An 18,867-nucleotide genomic window follows, 5' to 3' on the forward strand; every position below is an offset into this window, starting at 1 on the left:
CGAGCTCGCCGGCCACTGGCGAGGGCGAGCCTTGCCCGACCAAGGCAAGGCTCGAGCCCTCGCCGGAGGCCGCGGCGAGGTCGCCATGGTCAGGCGAGGCCCGACCTCGCCGAATCTGGCGAGGTCGAGCGTCGACCTCGCCAGATCCGGCGAGGTCGAGCCTCGCTCGACCAAGGCAAGGCTCGAGCCCTCGCCGGGCGAGGCCGCCCTCTCCAGTGGCCGGCGAGCTCGAGCTCACCGGCCTCTGGCCCGACCAGAGGAAGGAAGGAGAGAATAAAAAAAAAATGGAAAAAAAAAAAGAAAAAAAAGGAAAAAAAATAAAAATGTATTAAAATATTATCAAAGTTGTCCACGTCGGCGCCACATCGGCGCCGGTGACCGGTCGCCGGCCGGCAGGCGTCCACGTAGGCAAATTCCGATCAAAATTGGCCGGAAGGACTAAATTGGCACAAAAACAAAAGGTTTAGGACTGAATTGGCACCAATTTAAAAGGTTTAGGACTTAATTGACACCAAAAAAAGGTTTAGGACTAAATTGGCACCAATGCAAATAGGACTGAATTGACACAAAAAAAATGTTTAGGACTAAATTGGCACTAATGCAAAAGGTTTATGACTTTTTTGGCACTTTTCCCGGCCTATTCCTAATTTGTTTGAACAATGAATCCTAATAAATCAACAGAATAGTCATTTCATAACATCACATTAAGGATTGAGAAAAACTCAAGATATATATATATATATACGTGAACCCTTAGAAAATTATTTAACACGCGTGCACACACACTTATATTTATACATTTTTCTCCATCTATCTATTTATCTAGCTTTCGATCTTTAATTTTTTCCGACAAGGATAGATCGATCAATCAATCTTATATTAGTAAACTTAATGATTAACTGGGCAAGCAACATCTCCATCTCAACGTGTGTGGTCATGATGCTTGCCACACGTTTAGACTTTCCTGGCACATGGTACTTAAGCTTGTGAATCTCGGACTTTGAAACTAGAATATCCAAAGTGCTCTGCAAAAATATATAACTAACGAAAAAGGTTACGATTATTTTTGTAATTTTCTCCATTTAATATTCAGCTAACCTCTGGTGCCAACGCATCTAATTGTTTTGAATATACCGATGGAGTCTATTCGTGTTATCTTCTTCTTTTTTTATAGGAAAGACATAATAAAATCGACCTAATTTCGTCAATCCAATGATATAGATTTGATAATCGATGATCATATATAGACTATATGAGAATCGCCTAACTTTGGATAAGATGTCTCTGCTTGACAGTGTCAATATCACATAATTTGCTTACATATGGTTGATAGATGAAATATTGCGTATACCTATTTTAGAAGTTTACATATGAAGGACAAAAACTAACAATAGCGTGGAGATTGTACGAGAACTCCTTTTTTATAAGAGAGAGATCCACCATGGATCGGTGAATTCTTGATTCTTGATAAATTAGCCTTACTAAAGATGCAATATTTAAGTCAGAATGATTTGGTCATCAAACTTTTAACCGTGGGTGTAAATCCCAATTCCTTCATACCATCATTAGACTCTGATCTAACAGGATCGACATGAAAGAAATCCACGTCCATCACTCATCACACAGTTTATAATAAGTTCGACCCACATGGACTACGGTTGGCACGCATCTGAGGGACGATTGGATGTGTCTCATGAGTAGAGAATGAGAATGTCCTTGTACTGTTGCATGGATGATGAGGATGAGAATGATTGCGTACTGTGAGCTGTGAGCTGCCAAGACTCGCCGCTTCGAAACAGTGAAGCAGACAAAGCCTGAACTTCTTCCATATTGTATCGCAGCTTTCCTGTCAAAGAAGAGCCATGTTCAGATCCGAGATCCGATTGGCTTCCAGCGTCAGGTTTCGTCGACAGCACGTCTCTTTCCCCATTTCTCTTTAGTTGGTCTTAATTCTTAATTAGTAGAGAGTCAGGAATGTCCATCAGCCAGCACTAGATAGGTATTTCTTTTCAAGCTTTGCTAGGTGCTAAATGAAAGAAGCGGACGTTGATTTGGGTCGCTTAGTCAAGGTGACGAGGAACGATTTTCTAAACAAAACATTTATTCCAAGTTGTAGAAAAATTCAGGATATGATCGTAGTTATGCCTCCAGAAAGCCAGAGGTTGAATTAGGCGTGTTATTTACCTAAATTATTTTCAGCTCTCTGATCCATATATCATATAAGAACGGGTAATGTACAAGTCTTGATTCTACTTTCATGGTGAATGTACTACGAGTGATTGCATCTTGGGAGGGAACGGCTCTCTTCCCTTCGCTCTCTACAATTTCTCTTCATCCAGAAAAGGCCTAAGTAGTCTTGCTTTCCCCATTAATTCTTTCCGCTGTTATTCTCCCTTCCAAACGAGGGAAGACAAAACTTAGTACAAAGAAAGACAGCATCTTGCACGAGAATCATTAGTATTGTTGTATTACTCTTAAAATTATAGCAGTTTTTCTACTGGCCATCATCATAATCGTTCCAAATTTGAACAAGAGCATGGTACATGGGTTTACAGTAAAACCTGGTGCCATGTTGAGGCAATCCTGGTTTTTCTAACAAACATATTAGGATAGTATAAATATTGCATCTTATTTGTTTTTGTCTCCATGTGCTCATCTTCCTAGGAACATAGGGTCACACCTTCCTCTGTCTGTCTGATTTGTAAGTTTGTACATAAAGAAGTGTAAATGCAAACACCATCCCATTGTTCCACACTACTTATATCTGTCAAAACTGTGTGGCTTCATATTGAGGCTGACCGATATCATTTGAGAAGCTAAAAAAGGATGGGTGGTTTTGATGATTACAAGCCTGTCTTGGCCATGTTTGGCCTGCAGTTTACTTATGCAGGTCTTGCTCTGTTCGCTAGAGCTTCTCTTGTACAGGGGTTGAGCCCTAGAGTCTTTGTTGTGTATAGACAAGCCGCAGCCACACTTTTCATCTCCCCTGTTGCCTTCTTGTGGAGGTACTGAACTGTTCTCTCTCTCTCTCTCTCTCTCTCTCTCTCTCTCAATTTTAATTTTTTGCAGGAAGTCTCGTAGGACTTCGTTGGGATTGAAGAGCTTCTCTTTGATATTCTTGGCATCTCTCATAGGGTAAGTTTCCTTCAGAAGTTAAATTACTTAGGTCCTGTCAAATAATATGTTTGTGATTTTCAGCGCAAAGATCGTATGATTCATGAGAATGGATATTTGCAGGGTCGCAATCAATCAAAACATTTACTTTGAGGGTATGTACTTAGCCTCATCATCGATGGCTAGTGCGACAGGCAATCTTGTCCCTGCAATTACATTTCTGTTGGCGTCCGCTCTTGGGTACATACACACAACCGTAAACCAATTATTCTTGAGGAATTCAAAATAAACAGAATCATTGCCCTCCACAGTCCTCATAATTAAAGTTGACACTAATTAAACACCAATGACCTGAATTAAGCTCATGAAGAACAGAAACATTTTCTTGAGCTCGAAGAAATCAAATCAATGACTAATATCTAAAGAAGGATCACATGCCTCAAAGAAATATTTCGAAAGTCAGATGTGGTTATTAGTAACATAAGTTCTGATCTGGGCAATCTTTTTTTGTTTTTTGTTTTTTTGGTCTAATGATGTGGTTAATCTAAACACTGACATTCCACATTTCTTTGTTCCTTTGAAACTTGAGAATGGAGAAGGTTAATGTAAGAAGTCTAAGAAGCATTGCCAAAATATTGGGCACGGCAGTTTGCGTCTGTGGAGCGATTGTTATGGTGTTGCTCCAGGGACCAAAGCTTCTAAATGCAGAGTTCCATCTACTCGTGAGGTCTATTTTTGCTTCTGAAGGCGACAATTGGTTGCTGGGTTGCATATTTCTCATTGGAAGCGCTTGTTGCTGGTCGATTTGGCTGATTCTGCAGGTATTGAACTGTAATCCATTGCAATTCACATACATGCCTTTATGGTCACTTAAGTAGCCAATAATTTTCTACTCAGGTCCCAATGTCGGCAAGCCATCCTGACCATCTATCTTTATCAGCTTGGATGTGTATCATATCCACAATTCAATGTGCGGTCATCACATTATTCCTAGAACAAGATCCTGAAGCATGGAAGCTCCATTCCAAGCTTGGGATAGCTTCAGTTTTGTATGCTGTAAGTAACTACATCTGCTGTTCATATCAACACGAGATACCACATGAATTATTCGTATGTTCTTATTGGAACTATTCCCAAGAGTTACTGAAGTTTGACGTCCTATTTTCTTTGTTTGAATTGTTGTGAATAGGGAATTGTAGGATCTGGAATTTCTTTCTTCGTCCAGTCATGGTGCATTTCCCAAAGAGGCCCTCTCTTCTCCGCCATGTTCAACCCTCTGGGCACTGTTATAGTAACCATTTTGGCTGCTATATTTCTGCACGAAGAAATATATACCGGAAGGTAGTATCTTTATTCCCATCTTGGAGCGTCAGTCTTATGTGTTATGAGGAATTATTTTGCCTATCAAGAATAACTTACTGTCCCGAAGGTTAAACTTTGTACTTTGATCTTGAATTTTCAGTCTGACTCCGATGTACAAATTAAGGCTTTTCAGAGGAATTCACATTTTTTACTCTCTTGCAGCTTGGCAGGTGCAATTGGGATAGTAGCTGGTTTATATTTAGTGCTGTGGGGTAAAGCTAAAGACCTTGTTGAGATCAATGAAGAGACGGAGCCCAAGATTCGAATTGATTGTGCTCACACCGTAAAACTATCTGTTGATGGGTTGTCACCGGAGAAGCTATCAAGTATTAAATGTGATTTGTCAGAACCTCTTTTATCAGATACATCAGCTGACAAAACAAACCCCGTCTAGATCGATAAATAATGCGAATTTTCTTTCTGTATTTGAATAGCACAGAGTGTGCTTCTTTTCATTATCCTTTAACATTTAGGATTCCAAATGGTGTTTGTACCAACTATTGAAATGCCAGCAGGAGAAGGAAAATCATTTAGTATAGTTTCGTGATTTAAGGGAAAAAAACACGAACCACAAACTTTTAAATGGGTATTGATATACAGTAAAATCATATTGTTCGTTTCTTGACTGCCAAGACTTCAGTTTAAAACAAGACGTAATTCATAGGGTGTTACCCTACCAAAACAGCAACAAAATCAGTGATTAAACTCACACGCAGTAATTATTGCAAGGAACTAAATCACAGCATGATCAACCAAATTCATTTATGTCGAACGGAGCTTTCAAGCAGTGATACCACGATTAGCTTGTGCCCTGGCTCTGCGAATGTGGTAAGTAGTAAGTACAAAGTAAGTCATCTTTGAGCCAAAGTTTTCTTTATGCAGATGGTAACCCCTCCAATGCAGAAGAGCTCCATCCAAAGATGTAAAGCGCAATTTTTTAGGCTTGATTTCCTAAAAAACCCCCCAACTTCCCCCAACTTTAGGTCAAGTCCAAAATTTATCCCGAGCTTTTTTTGTCTCAGAAAAAACCCCAAACTTTAGGTTCAGTCTCAAATTTGCCCCGGACTATTTTTGTCTTAGAAAAAACCCCAAACTTTGAGTCCAGTCTCAAATCTGCCCCAAATTTTGTTTTGTGTAAAAAAAATCACCAAAATTCAATTTATTTTAAAAAATATACCCCCGTGATCCAGTCCCAACTTGAAGTGATACTTCCACGTCGATAACAAATCCACATCAACAAAGTAATTGAGCTTTTTTTAGACAAAAAAAAAGTTCAGAGCAAATTTGGACTGAACCTAAAAGTTAGGTTTTTTTTTAAATTAAAAAAAAATTGGGGTGGATTTGTTATCGTCCGTAACTTTCATATCCTAAAATGGTTTTATTTTGGAGAATTTCAACAATTTTTATTTGGTTTGATTTGTCATCGAAGTGAAAATGTAACGTCGGTTTGTATCTATCTCCCCATTACTGTCGGTTTGTATCTATCTCCCCATTACTTTGCTGATGAGGATTTGTTATCGACGTGAAAATGCCACATTAAGTTGGGACTGGATCGGGGGTATATTTTTGAAAATAAATTGAAATTTGCTGATTTTTTTTACATAAAACAAAATTCGAGATAAATTTGGGACTGAACTTAAAGTTTGGGGTTTTTTTTAGACAAAAAAAAGTTTGGGGCAGATTTGGGATTTTACCTAAAGTTTGGGGTTTTTTCTTAAACAAAAAAAGTTCAGGACAGGTTTGGGACTTGACCTAAAGTTTGGGATTTTTTAGGGAATTCACCCCAATTTTTTTCTAAGTTCACGAGGCAAAGTGTACCAACATCAATGTCATGAGACATACAGTGACTTAAAACAGGGTGGCGTTATTCATGCCTTAATGGCGTGAATTAATGAGCTATGGCGGTCAACTACAACGAGAGAGAGAGAGAGAGAGAGAGAGAGAGAGAGAGAGAGAGAGAGAGAGAGAGATGGTCCCATTTTTTGAGCTCGGCATGAAACTATCCTCCATCCATCTTGTCATGCACATGAAACTCCTCAGGCCACTGTGTCCGCGGGCCTTCCTTGTTTAAGGACCATGATGCATGCCATTTGTTGCTAAAACGAAACCCAAAACGAAAAAAAAAAAAAAAAGCAGAGACGTATGCCACCACTTGGGATCCTTGAATGTGGAAGTGGCTCCGCCATTTGGGGAGGACATGTCATGTTTATCCTCGTCATAAGTAACCTCCATTGGGGGTTAAAGAACATCGGATTATTTGTCGGGATCCAAAGAGATTGACCGAGTTCTTGAAGAGTCTCCGAACATTCAACTTCCTTGAAGGAACGCGACCCGAGAGACCATTCACAGAAATTTTGTGAGAAGACAGGAAATTGGTTCGGTGAAGCTATACACAAAACATTGGGAAAGTCTCGGATAAGGTATGAAAAAATGATTCCAAAGATTTATGGCCTTACTTTTTGGGCCTGAAGGAAAAGCCAGACACTTGTCACTCCTGGACAAACATCTATCAACAGGGCTGGACCTCTCTCTCTCTCTCTGGGCCAACCGAAATGAGGAAATTACTATGCACCTAAGTAGGTCCTTAAACTTTTTTTGTTTGAACTTTGCGACGTAAAACACGGAGGTATTCTCTAAGGTAAGGGAAGAAAAACTATCCTCCAATGAGGGGAGTAGGGTGTGTGAGCCGGGCTTACATGTAGGGACATAAACGGGGTGGGGCGGGGTGGGGCAAGCCGGGCTTACTCTTGAAAACTAGCTTGAACCGAAACTTTTGAGCTTGCACATCCCAAGCCCGAACCCGAACCCGAACAAGCCAGGCCCAATTTCAGGCATGTTCAATCCCGACCGGGCTTAGCCCGATAATATTATTTTCAATATTAATAAGTTTAAATAATTGAAATGTTATATATGGAACAGAAAAATCAGACCTAATTAAATCTGGTTTTAAGCAACTTAAGAGGAGGGGTCAAGGAAGAACTATTAGCCTATTTCTTATTTGGTGAAACAGTCATCCTTATCTATTTATTATCTTATCCCTAGTGGATTTTCTTATTTGCTAGAACATAAGCTATTTTTGCGAGTCAAACGTCACGTTAAGGATTGAACAAAACTCAAGTCCATGTAATTCCAATATAAATATATGCGTGAAACTCTAGAAAATTGATGAACACACACACACACCATCTATCTATTTATCTAGCTATAGATCCTTTTTTTATGTTTTAGTTTTTTTATAAGTCTAGATCGATCTATCTTGTATTAGTAGACTTAAGGATTGACTAGGCAAACAACATCTCAATCGCAACATGTGTGGTCATGATGCTCGTCGCCACATGTTTGCCTCAGTCCCTTGAGGTTTCGACATACAAGCCTTTGGAGCAACATAATTTTTTTTTGTTTTGTCCTATTCTAACTCTTATCTAACTCTCAAATTTTTGCTCTGCTTTTTTAGAAAGCGTCATATGTAACCGTCGGTAGAGAGTTATCAATACCCAAAAGGCTAAATAAGATTGTCTCTAGTCTTTTTACCTTTAATTTCTTGTCATTTCTTTCATGTCCAAAATCAATAAAGGACCCTTCACAACCTTTGTCAATTCATATCGATCCATCCATATTCTTGAAGAATATTTCATCACATTTTTTGTGAAACATTTTTTTGGCACGCCTAATGAGACACTTTTTGTTGATTTGAGAAGACTACAATGGCAAGAACCAAAAATTAATAAGGGTCTGAGCAATTGGCCAAATCAGTCCTAATCTCTATATGCACTTATTGGAAGCAAATGTTTATACTTTCAAAGCAAACTATCTATGAGGTCGAGAAGAAGATTGGATAATTCTTATGGGTAAGAAATACAGAAGTACATGGATCCCACAAAGGCGCTTGGCAAGTCATTTGCTTGCCCGAAAGGTAAGGAGGACTAGGATTGCTTGATCTAAAATTATGGAACAAAGTATTGCTAGGCTACATGCTTTGGAGCCTTATCAATTATCCATCCTCTTCCCTATGGAGTAAGTGGGTTCACAGTATTAAATGCAGAGGCACTCCAATTATACAACTTGACATCAAGAGTTGTATGGCCTGGAGTTGGTGAGGTCTTCTTAAGTGGAGACCTGCTGTAACTTCGGTCATATCTAGCTCTAGGTACTATTGTAAAGAGATTTATGATGAACTCAGACAAATGGGACTGATTGTGGTGTGGCATAACCTAATTTTGACTAGCCATATCAGCAAACATAATTTTATCAACTGATTGCAAAAACAGGCTTCTAATAGCAGAGATCATATCATGATGGATGCCTTCAATAGATATCCAATGCAATTTCTGTATGACCCATTTAGAAGACAGAACACGTTTGTTATTTTAGTGCAACTAGATTGGAAGTATATAGTGTAGTATCTTGCAACAACATGAGATTCAGTGTTCTGTTGGTGGATGGAATGATGAACTGTAATGGATGATGAAGACTATTAGGAGCAAAGACTTGGTGGCAAGGCTCCTCAATGTATCATCCTTAGCAATAATATATTGCATTTGGATGGAGTGAAATCGTAGACATTTTCAAAACAAAGTCAAATGATATCCACATTATTTTTGCTAAGGTGCATAAAATCGTTAAGGGTAGAGCCTCACGTTACAAAAATATTAGACCTTCCCAGGTTAATGTTGTATTGGCTACTATGTGGACTTCCTATCTCCATCTTCGCATTATTAGTTTTATTTATAATGCCGGGGGATGCCCCTAAGCTTCTGCACTTCATTCGATAACTAATACTTACCTCTTACATAAAAAAAATGATGCTAGCAACAAAAAACCATTACCACAACTAATAATGAGACAACCGTGCATTCTGATACTTTAGTCACATGGAGAGCGGTTGAAGATAAACGACCTAAGAATGTTGATCTTTTGATGCATCATATTGATTAGATGTTGAGGGAGGTTGCACCATATCCCAACATGGTGTTAACCATGAGAAGAATGTTTGAAGAGTAGCATAATTATATGGCTAACTACATTGTGAGTCATATATCCGATGTGATTAAATGATAGTCATCAATATTGTGAATGACGCTCTCTTGAGGCTAGGATCATTCAACGGGTACATTTTTAGTCTTTCTCCATTTGTTGATGCCAACAATGTTGGTCTGAATAGTCAACCTCCTCCAAGAATTATGCAAAAGCCTGAATCTTCTTATCAATGTCAGAACAATGGGGATAATCAGGCTAATGTTGGTTAAACTAACCAAATTGGTAATAATAATTTGGCAGATCAAACTGGTTGATAGGCCGACCAACTACCAAATGTTGGAAATGTAAGGCTAGTGGCTCCATTGGTACAATCCAATGTGAATATTCCTGTTAGGCCTTACATGCCAATTAAAGTAAATAATCCAGCAAGACCAGCATCACCGCCTAGGGGGCAAGATGGCTCCACACTTGAACTCAGTATAGTTTGTTGAAGAAGTTTGACAAAAATTAGGATTATACAGGGGTGTTATCATACCTATTTATAGGAAACTACATCCCAAATGGGTTGATTATCAACCTTTTTCAAGAGGTTCAAAAACCTAACTTTACTATTTTTACTGCCGAGGACAAGCAATCGATCATCAAACACATTATTCAATTTATAGCCTAATGTGGGGACAGGAATAAATGAGTTTTTAATACTTAAATTATTTCCCTGTCTTTGTCAAAAACTGTTTTTATTCCGTCCACTAATTTTCCGCCTAATTCAATGTGTAATTGGGCAGAGATGGAAAGATAATTTCATTCTCAATTTTATACAATGCTACCCGAAGTATCGATCACTAATTTAGCTAGACTTTATCAATATAATAGTGAGTTGGTTGATCAATTTATTACTCGATTTTAAAAAGCTAGAAATAGATGCCTCATTTTGCTATCAGAAAAATAATTCATGAATATGGTTTTTGATGGATTGAAATTTTATTTCAGAGAAAACTTCGAAGCCCAAAACTTTTTCGATTTATTTCAATTGGCGACAAATGTGTCTAAAAATAAGCAACTATTGAAAGACAAAGACAAAAAGCCCACATGAATACTTTACACAAAACGTGGCTCTGATTGAAAATTATGAATGAGAATATAAATCTAATCCAAATGAAAGGGCTGCGCTTTTTCCATTCCTCCAATGACTTAAACACTCCATTTTTTTGTTGTTTTGACCATCTTATCCCTTGTGGGGCCCATCATTTATGATAAAATTTTATATGATCCGTTTTCGATTATTTGGTCCATTGTTTTTATTTTGTTTCTTCTTATTTTTTTTCATATGGGTCTCACTTTTCTTCTTCTTCTTTTTTTTACGCTTTCCACGCCTCCCCCTCCTCCTCCTTCTTCTTCCACAAACCTGTCGTCCTTTGTTTCTTACCTATGATGCCAAACCCATTGTCCTCTACACTTTCGCCGGCACCGGCATTGGGCTCATTGGTGATCTCCCCAATGAGTGCCTTTTCTCTGCACGCAGGCTCTTCTTGCACCATGGAAGGTAATATTGAAAAGCACCGCTTCTGTCTCTTCCCCCTCTTTTTTTTAAATATATTTTTGTCTCTTCTTGCACATGTGAGAGTGTAGAGAAAGAAAACGTGTGTAGGCATAAAAGTCGAGGGCAATAAGTGAGTTGTGTTCTTTTAGATGATATGAAACCAGATTCGAATTAGTGGTTTGATTTGATTGCAGTTTTCAGTGTTGTGTTCAAAGTATTGAAATAAAAATTATGCTTTCATAGATTAATATCATGGAACATAGTGCTACAATGTTGCGTTTGTTCTTTCATTTGTGTTGCAGCTGTTGCTTTTAGCCCTAGACTATGGTTGTGTGCAGAATTGAACTTGATTTCTCAACATCCATTTCGAAATCGCCAATTGTTGGGATTCATCATTTATACTTGTTTGACCCATTGTTTTACTCACTCATACATTGTTGGTAATTAAATATTGTGTTATAATGAGTAGGTGTAGATAGTTTGCCATTATAATACTAAGAAAAGAGTTTCTATTTTAATTGGGCATCCACTTGATTCTCTACAAATAATATTAGAGAGGACCCAAATTGCTTGAATGCATCTATTGATGATAAAAATGCAAATGGAGAAGAGCAATCGATCATATTAACAAGTTCATTTGAAACTTTATCCGGTAATTTTCTAACTCGAGAAGATCTCTTGAGAAGTATGCAAAGCCATCTTCTTGCTCAAGGTTATGTCATCTCTATTAAAAGGTCAAAGAGAGACAAATATGTTCTTCTTAGGTGCGACAGCGGAGGGAGTTATCGTGATCGACATAATATTTATGTTGCGCATCAAAGACGAAAGATTGGATCTCGTTTGATTAACTGTCCTTTTGACGTCCGTGGCTACAAAAAGAAGAATGGATCATGGTCACTCAAAATAGTGAATGCATCACATAATCATGATCCTTCAAGTGATATGTCAGGACATCCTACTTGTCGTCGATTCTCTAAAGTTGAAGCTCTGCATGTAAAAGAGATGTCTAAGGCCGGTATACCTCCTCGCCAAATTCTTGACTTCCTTGAGACAAAGTAATCCCAATGTTCAAGCTATTGCTAAAACTATTTATAACAAGAAAGCGAAATTCTGCCGTGAATATTTGAATGGTCACATTATGGTTCAAGCTTTAATGGATGAGCTTAGTACATGTGGATTCATCTACAATTTTAAACATGATGCTGAGGGTCACTTGACGCATTTATTTTTCTCACATCCTATCTCTGTCGCACTAATGAAGAGTTTCTCTAGTGTCTTTGCAATGGACTGTACTTACAAGGCTAATAGAGACAAAATGCATTTGTTGGATATTATTGGAGTTTCGTGCTTTAATACATCTTTCTACTCATGCTTTGTCTTTTTGAGAAAGGAGGAAGAGGAAGATTATGTTTGGGCTTTGATAATGTTTAGCAACATATTGGGTGTTGATTGTCAACCTTCAGCTATTGTCACTGATAGGGAGTTGGCATTGATGAATGCAGTTTGAATCGTTTTTCCTAGAAGTGCAAATTTGTTGTGTGTTTGGCACATTAAGAAAAATATTGTGGAAAAATGTAAACCTCAGTTCTAAGAAGGAACACATTGGGATTCTTTTATGTCTGATTGGTCCAAGGTTTTGAAATCCAAGACTAAAGCAGAATATGATGAAAATATTCAGCAATTTGAATAAATAGTTGTAAGGAAAAGCCATCAGTTGTTAACTACATAAAAAATACATGGCTTCCTTTCAAAGAGCTTTTTGTGATAGCTTGGATAGACTTGCACAAGCATTTTGGAAACCAGGTTACTTCAAGAGCTGAAGGGGCACATTCGACTTTGAAAGCATATCTACAAGTTTCAACGGGGGATTTAGTTGAGGTCAAAAAGAAGATATGCCTTGCAGTTGATAATCAATTTCAAGAAATCAAAAGCAAATTGTCAAGCGAAAAGGTAAGAGTTCCTCATCATCTTCATATTTCTCTTTTCAGGAACTTGATTGCCCGTGTGCCAGTATTTGCTTTAGACAAGCTTTACAAGTAAAATGAGATTTCTAAAAGTAGGGTTAAACTACCTCCTTGTACCGGGCATTTTGTGCAATCCATGGGACTTCCATGTGTGCATGAGATAAGATTTAGGTTTTCCGATGGTTTACCTCTTGATATAATTAATCTGCAATGAAGGCTCAATACAAGGTCCTTTTTGGATGGTGATATTACTCAAAATTATGAAGAAGATTCATTCAAGCAACTTCTTCATGAGTTGGAAAGGAAGTATCAAGAATGGCCGCTTTCCAAAAAGGAAATTGTTCGAAAGCAAATTGAGCATTTTATTCAAGCAAGTGATACTATCTTATATGAGCCCCAAATCACATCTCATAAAGGTCGTCTTTCTAGTTCAAAAACTAAAGGAGAAGCAACTTCTACAAAATGTGATCCTTTGGCATTTGAAATTATTGAAAAGGGGAAGAGATGTGGTACTTGTAAAGGTTATGGTCATAATAGTCGGACATGTAAATCGAAAGGCGAAGATCTCAGATCAAACACACATTCGAGAACCATTGGAATTCATGGTGATGGAATATAGGCACAATGAATTTTCTTGAGGGGAGCCAAGCAGCTAAATGAACAATATTTTTTGTTAAGTTGCTTACGCAACTTTTTACTTTTCTTTATTTGTTTTATGAAAATTTTGATGTGTTTAGAATTGATATTTTGGTGTGAGATTTTGCTCCTCTTTTTGTGCTTTTTCCAGTGACTTGCAGAAAGCTTTCAACTTATCTTTGCATTTGAATGTTTTGTAAGAAAAAAGTTAAGACTTTGGGTTTTCATATCTAGGTCGATTACATTAAAACCTCATTGTTAACTATGACAATGAGATCGACAAAAAATACCATTCTTCAGGTTTCGGCTACAAGCATCTTTAGATTTTCGAAGATGGAACGAACGCCAAATCATGACTAGTATCTAGATAAAGGAGAAAATCAAGAAATATGAGAGACAAAAGCTCTCAAGAACATGCAATATATAGATGACAAATTGAATCAGTTTGTTGGAGCCTTCCCATATATATTAGATATGTTTTTCAACGACCATGAATTCGGCTGTTAATAGCTATAAAAGGAGCACGGGTTTTCTCTATCAGTAATGGAGAAAACTGCATTAGAGAAAACAACAAAAAAACCCAAAAGAAACATGATTTTCAATTCAAATATGAACTAGGCGATCAATTGCAAATACATTTGATGGTAACAAACTACAAAACTCCCTTCAAGTTTACAAAGCACACTGTGAGGCAAAAGAGATTTGTAGGAAATAGAAGAACAAGAAGGAATGGGAGGTGTAGAAAGTACGCAAGAGAGAATGGAGAGAGAGGAGTGGGAGGCGTGAAAAGAAAGAAAAAGGAAAGTGGGACCCATATGGAAAAAAAAAAAGAAACACAATAAATAGATTTGACCAAATAATAAAAAAGGATTATGTAAATTTGTACCAAAAGTAGTGGGCCCCACAAAGGATAGGATGGTCAAAACAACAAAAAAGGGAGTGTTTTACCCATAGAGAGAGTGGAAAAAGCGCAGCCCAAATGAACACATCGAAATAAATGTGACAAAGTGATGCTCTACAAGCCTTACGTTTGTCAATCCTTAAAGCTTGCCAAATTAAAAGAATAACAATAATGGCTAGGGCTAAAGACACTCAAGTTTACTTATTTGTATTAATAAATTTGATGAAATCTTCAACTTACTTTTGAAAGATGACCTAATTCAATTAACTAAATGCCATGTAATTCCAAATAAAGAAGAGTTAGTAAACAAAAAATATTGCAAGCGGCATCGTTCATGGAGCCATAACACAACTAATTGTATTGTTTTCATGAAAATAGTTGAAAAAGTAATTTGACAGGGAAAAATCAAAATTGCCAATGACAAGAGAGCATATGATAACTATTGATTATCTAATTTAAAAGAATTGAATAATCGATAAATCATTCTGTTAGGGCTAATGCTATCACCTAGAGGGGGGTGAATAGGTGATTTTATCAAATTTGATAAATTAAAATTGCGGAATGAATATAGTCAAGATCAACAACTTAAGCTCGCAATATTAGATATTTTCGTTTGATAAACTTATACAAAAATTTTCGTCAGATGGACGCGTCTGATAGTAAATTGTCGTCAGATGATTACGTCTGATGACTATGATGATGTTCTGATGAACTCGTTTGAAAGATATGTATGCAGTATGATGTTAATAATGATAAATGAGAGTTTAGGGATAGAGAATACTGCACACAGATCTTTATAGTGGTTCGGCGTTGTCAAGCCTACGTCAACTCTCCACGCTGGCAGCCTATTGGCTGTGTTTCACTATTGAATCACCAAGAGATTACAAGAGTAGTGCTTCCCAGATGATAGATCACATTATCACGTACACTCAACACTCAAGTAATTTTCTCTCTAAAATCACAACGTGGAATACAGTAATCACAAGTGTGTAAGATCGAAGCTCTATTCAAACTTTGGAATTCTCGATTCTAATTCTTGTTCTTTGTACGACATATGCACTCCTTTTATACTCCTCCACTTCCAATCTACCCGTTGGACAGTCTTCAGAGGATTTATCTCCAAATCAACCCGTTGGAGAAACTTCCCAAAAGAAGATGCGTAGTCGTTAGAAAAAGAATCATTATCTCCGAGTGATTTGATCGCCCATACAATCAAATCTTGGTTTCCATAAGTATAGTTCTTCGTGTTTAAGAAATAATCTTGTGATTACAAAAGAAAGAATATCTTGAGATATCAATTTGATCGACCTGCATAAACCTGCCAAAAATAACGCTTATCGAATCTGATGAGAAATCCTGAGTCTGATGACATAGTCCTTTCATTGACTTAGTCTGATGACTCAATCTTTGAATCTGATGACTCAGTATTTGCCTGCATCAAATAACTTAAGCATAATTTTGGTCAGAAAGGATTGTTTTGTCATTCTTCAAAACTAATTAGGGATTTTTCTCAACAATCTTCCCCTTTTTAATGATGACAAAACTATCCATATGCTTTAAAAACATTTGTGTAAACAAATACTCTATTCAAAGGATATGACATTTAAAGCATGTAAAGCAGTGTATAGCATTTTTTGTGTAGCGTTCACATTCTCCGTGTAGCGTTCACATTCTCCCCCTTCTTGACATCAGCAAAAAGGATTAGTAGCATGATAATAGTATAATCAATAAGAGTCCAATATGAAAGTTTAACATCCATATTGAAATCACGGTTTGTCTTCTTTTCTTTGAATCCAATAATCTGCATATCAAACCAAATCATATCTGCATATATGTGTTGATATAATAACCTACATGTTAGACCATATCTGCATATTTGAGCATATCAAAGCATATCATATCTACATATTTCTCCCCCTTTTTGTTAGCATCACAAAAAGATATATGCAGAAAAATTCCATAATGATCTTACCAATAAATGGAAGTATAATCACAACTCAATATTGTACATCAAGTAAATATAATTAACCAGTAAGCACATATGCATATTTACATTCTCTCCCCTTTTTGTCATAATCAAAAAATGATAGTAATGGAAAGGGTATCATGTAGAGAATATAAATTCAACTCATCTTCACATACTGTCTTCAAAATATATTTGGCATGAAACACAACCTTCAAAAATATCATCTTTCGTGAACATAACATATATTCAATATAGCTCATGTTCTGAAGAATCAAATATCATATCAACGAACACGTACGCACATAATAAATTTCACAATCTTTGTGTCATAATAAACGATTATATAACTAAGAGATTTGTTAATGACAAAAAGTAAGGGAAATATAAGAAATACTAACCCGGATTATGTAGAACTTCGCATGTTCTAACATACATTACCTTTTCTTCCATAGTAATTAAGAGCGGCTAAAAATTAAATCAACTTTATCTGGTTTTCCCATACTTGATCTATGCTCCTCCTCAAATTGATGTTATTTTAAGGTGATAATGATTCTCTCCCTTTCTTTTGCATTTTTCACTTTTTGCTCTTCACCTCTTTGTTTTTCTCCCCCTATCGTCAAGACAGCTTTTGCAAATAACTTTCATTGCGGCTTGTGCACATTGAACAAAATGTTGTTCCTCTATTTTCTTTGTAGCAGCAACATCTGCCACATTTGTTTGCAATAAATTTGAGAAAGAAATTTGTTTTCTTCAATCACGCTCTTCTCAAATTCAATCTGCATAAACTCAACAAACTTTTTGCACGATTTTGCGGTTAAAAATATAATGTCTCACATAATATAAAATGCCCTTTCTTTCGAATAAATAAATTGAATAGGATATATAAAAGTATCAAAAATTTCATTCCGAAGCAACTTATCCTTTCGTATGATGCATTAAGCATTTGCTCATAGTATTTTGACATGCCTCCAATAATTTGTCAAAAAATTGTGCAAAGTGAATTTTCTTTATCCTTCAAAAATATTGCAGAATCTCCACGATTTTTAGAACAAGCTTTCCAAATTTCTCATGGAAAGATTCCTTTACGACCTACAAATTCTTGTAGAAGAGACAATAATCTTTGCAAAAAATAAGGAGTTTATCACGTACATACCTTCCTTCAATTTGCGGATCAAACTTGCCAATTAAAATAAATCTTCTAAGAATATAGCTAGTGTAAAAAGTATGCAATAATATCTTTCAAGATTGTAGGAATTTTCTTAAGCATGAATCTCGAATGCATAAAGATAATATGACATTAACGAATTTCGCAAAAGGAATAGTATATATTTCTACCACGTGCCAAGTCATGTAATAAATATGCACCATGCCAAGAGATGTTTGCAATATAAATCATACGTAAGTCATAAGCAATCATCATGATAAATTCGTGTAGAAATTTGCAAGGCAAGATGATAAATATGAATTTTTTTTTTATTCTCTTACCCAAGGTATATGTTTGAAATATACTGTCGATTTAAAGATGATCCTTCTCAATTTTCGCTTGAGATAATCCTTTGATTGCACCATGATTTGTGTAGATTTGTAATCAGGCTTCCTTTGTATAATTGCCTGCAATAAACTTATTTCCCATTTTTCTTTCTCTTTTTCCTATTCCCTGCAAAAAGAGCAATCTCATCTATTCTTTGGTACCCAAATTTTCTTGGGTCCATTTTGGTTAGGATCAAACATTCTCAGAATGTCTCTCCGAATAGGTCTCCAAACCTTTGGACATTCACTCTTGAAGTGATCTGAATCACCGCAATTTATACATCTTTGTGAAGTTTGACCATTGAATTTCACAAACTATTTTTGAAAATGATTTTTGTAATCAAATTTAGAGGGTCTTTTCTTTAGTCTTTCTTTGGCATTCGGAAAGGTATTTTTTAATTCAGTATTTTTGTCAAAACCCAGACCTGATTTATTATAATAAGGAATTTGAATCGACAAAATATGATGAAGATTTTTAGAAACCATTGAGAATTTCTTAGTTAAATTAGACATGTCATTTTTCAAAAGTTCTTTTTCATTAAAAATACAATCAAAACTTTCCTTAGAAATTTTTCTCAGATCAGAAATTTCCTTTTTCAGTGTATCATTTTCTTTTTCAAGAAAGTCTTTATTTTTCTTGACAAGATTGAATTCTTTTTGCAAAAAATCAATCTTATCTTTTTGCGAAATATCTTGTTGTATTAAGAAATTGTTTTCCTTTTTTAAACAATCATTTTCATTAGCAACACCTTTTAGAGAAGAAATCTCCTTCTTCAATTCAGAAATATTTTTGAAAGCAGTTTTATTGACAGAAACTAACTCATCAATATAATTTACAACTGCTTCAGGAATTTTGGAATTACTTACCTCGTCTTCT

At 36.4% G+C, this 18,867-nt stretch overlaps 1 protein-coding gene across 1 annotated transcript; it reads left to right on the forward strand.

The window, feature by feature from the left end:
- The first annotated feature begins 2,804 nt into the window (after positions 1-2,804).
- Positions 2,805-5,014, forward strand: LOC115677390 (WAT1-related protein At4g30420). The gene is made up of 7 exons (XM_030600552.2): positions 2,805-3,005; positions 3,070-3,135; positions 3,238-3,354; positions 3,704-3,935; positions 4,012-4,170; positions 4,304-4,455; positions 4,639-5,014. The coding sequence occupies exons 1-7, from the start codon at positions 2,827-2,829 to the stop codon at positions 4,868-4,870; spliced, it is 1,137 nt and encodes a 378-aa protein (XP_030456412.2). The 5' UTR covers positions 2,805-2,826; the 3' UTR covers positions 4,871-5,014.
- The last annotated feature ends 13,853 nt before the right edge of the window (positions 5,015-18,867 follow it).

This window comes from Syzygium oleosum, unplaced genomic scaffold (assembly GCF_021117445.2).
Source record: "Syzygium oleosum isolate NSW1041296 unplaced genomic scaffold, Sole_v2.1 Sole_v2.21, whole genome shotgun sequence".
NCBI lineage: Eukaryota > Viridiplantae > Streptophyta > Magnoliopsida > Myrtales > Myrtaceae > Syzygium > Syzygium oleosum.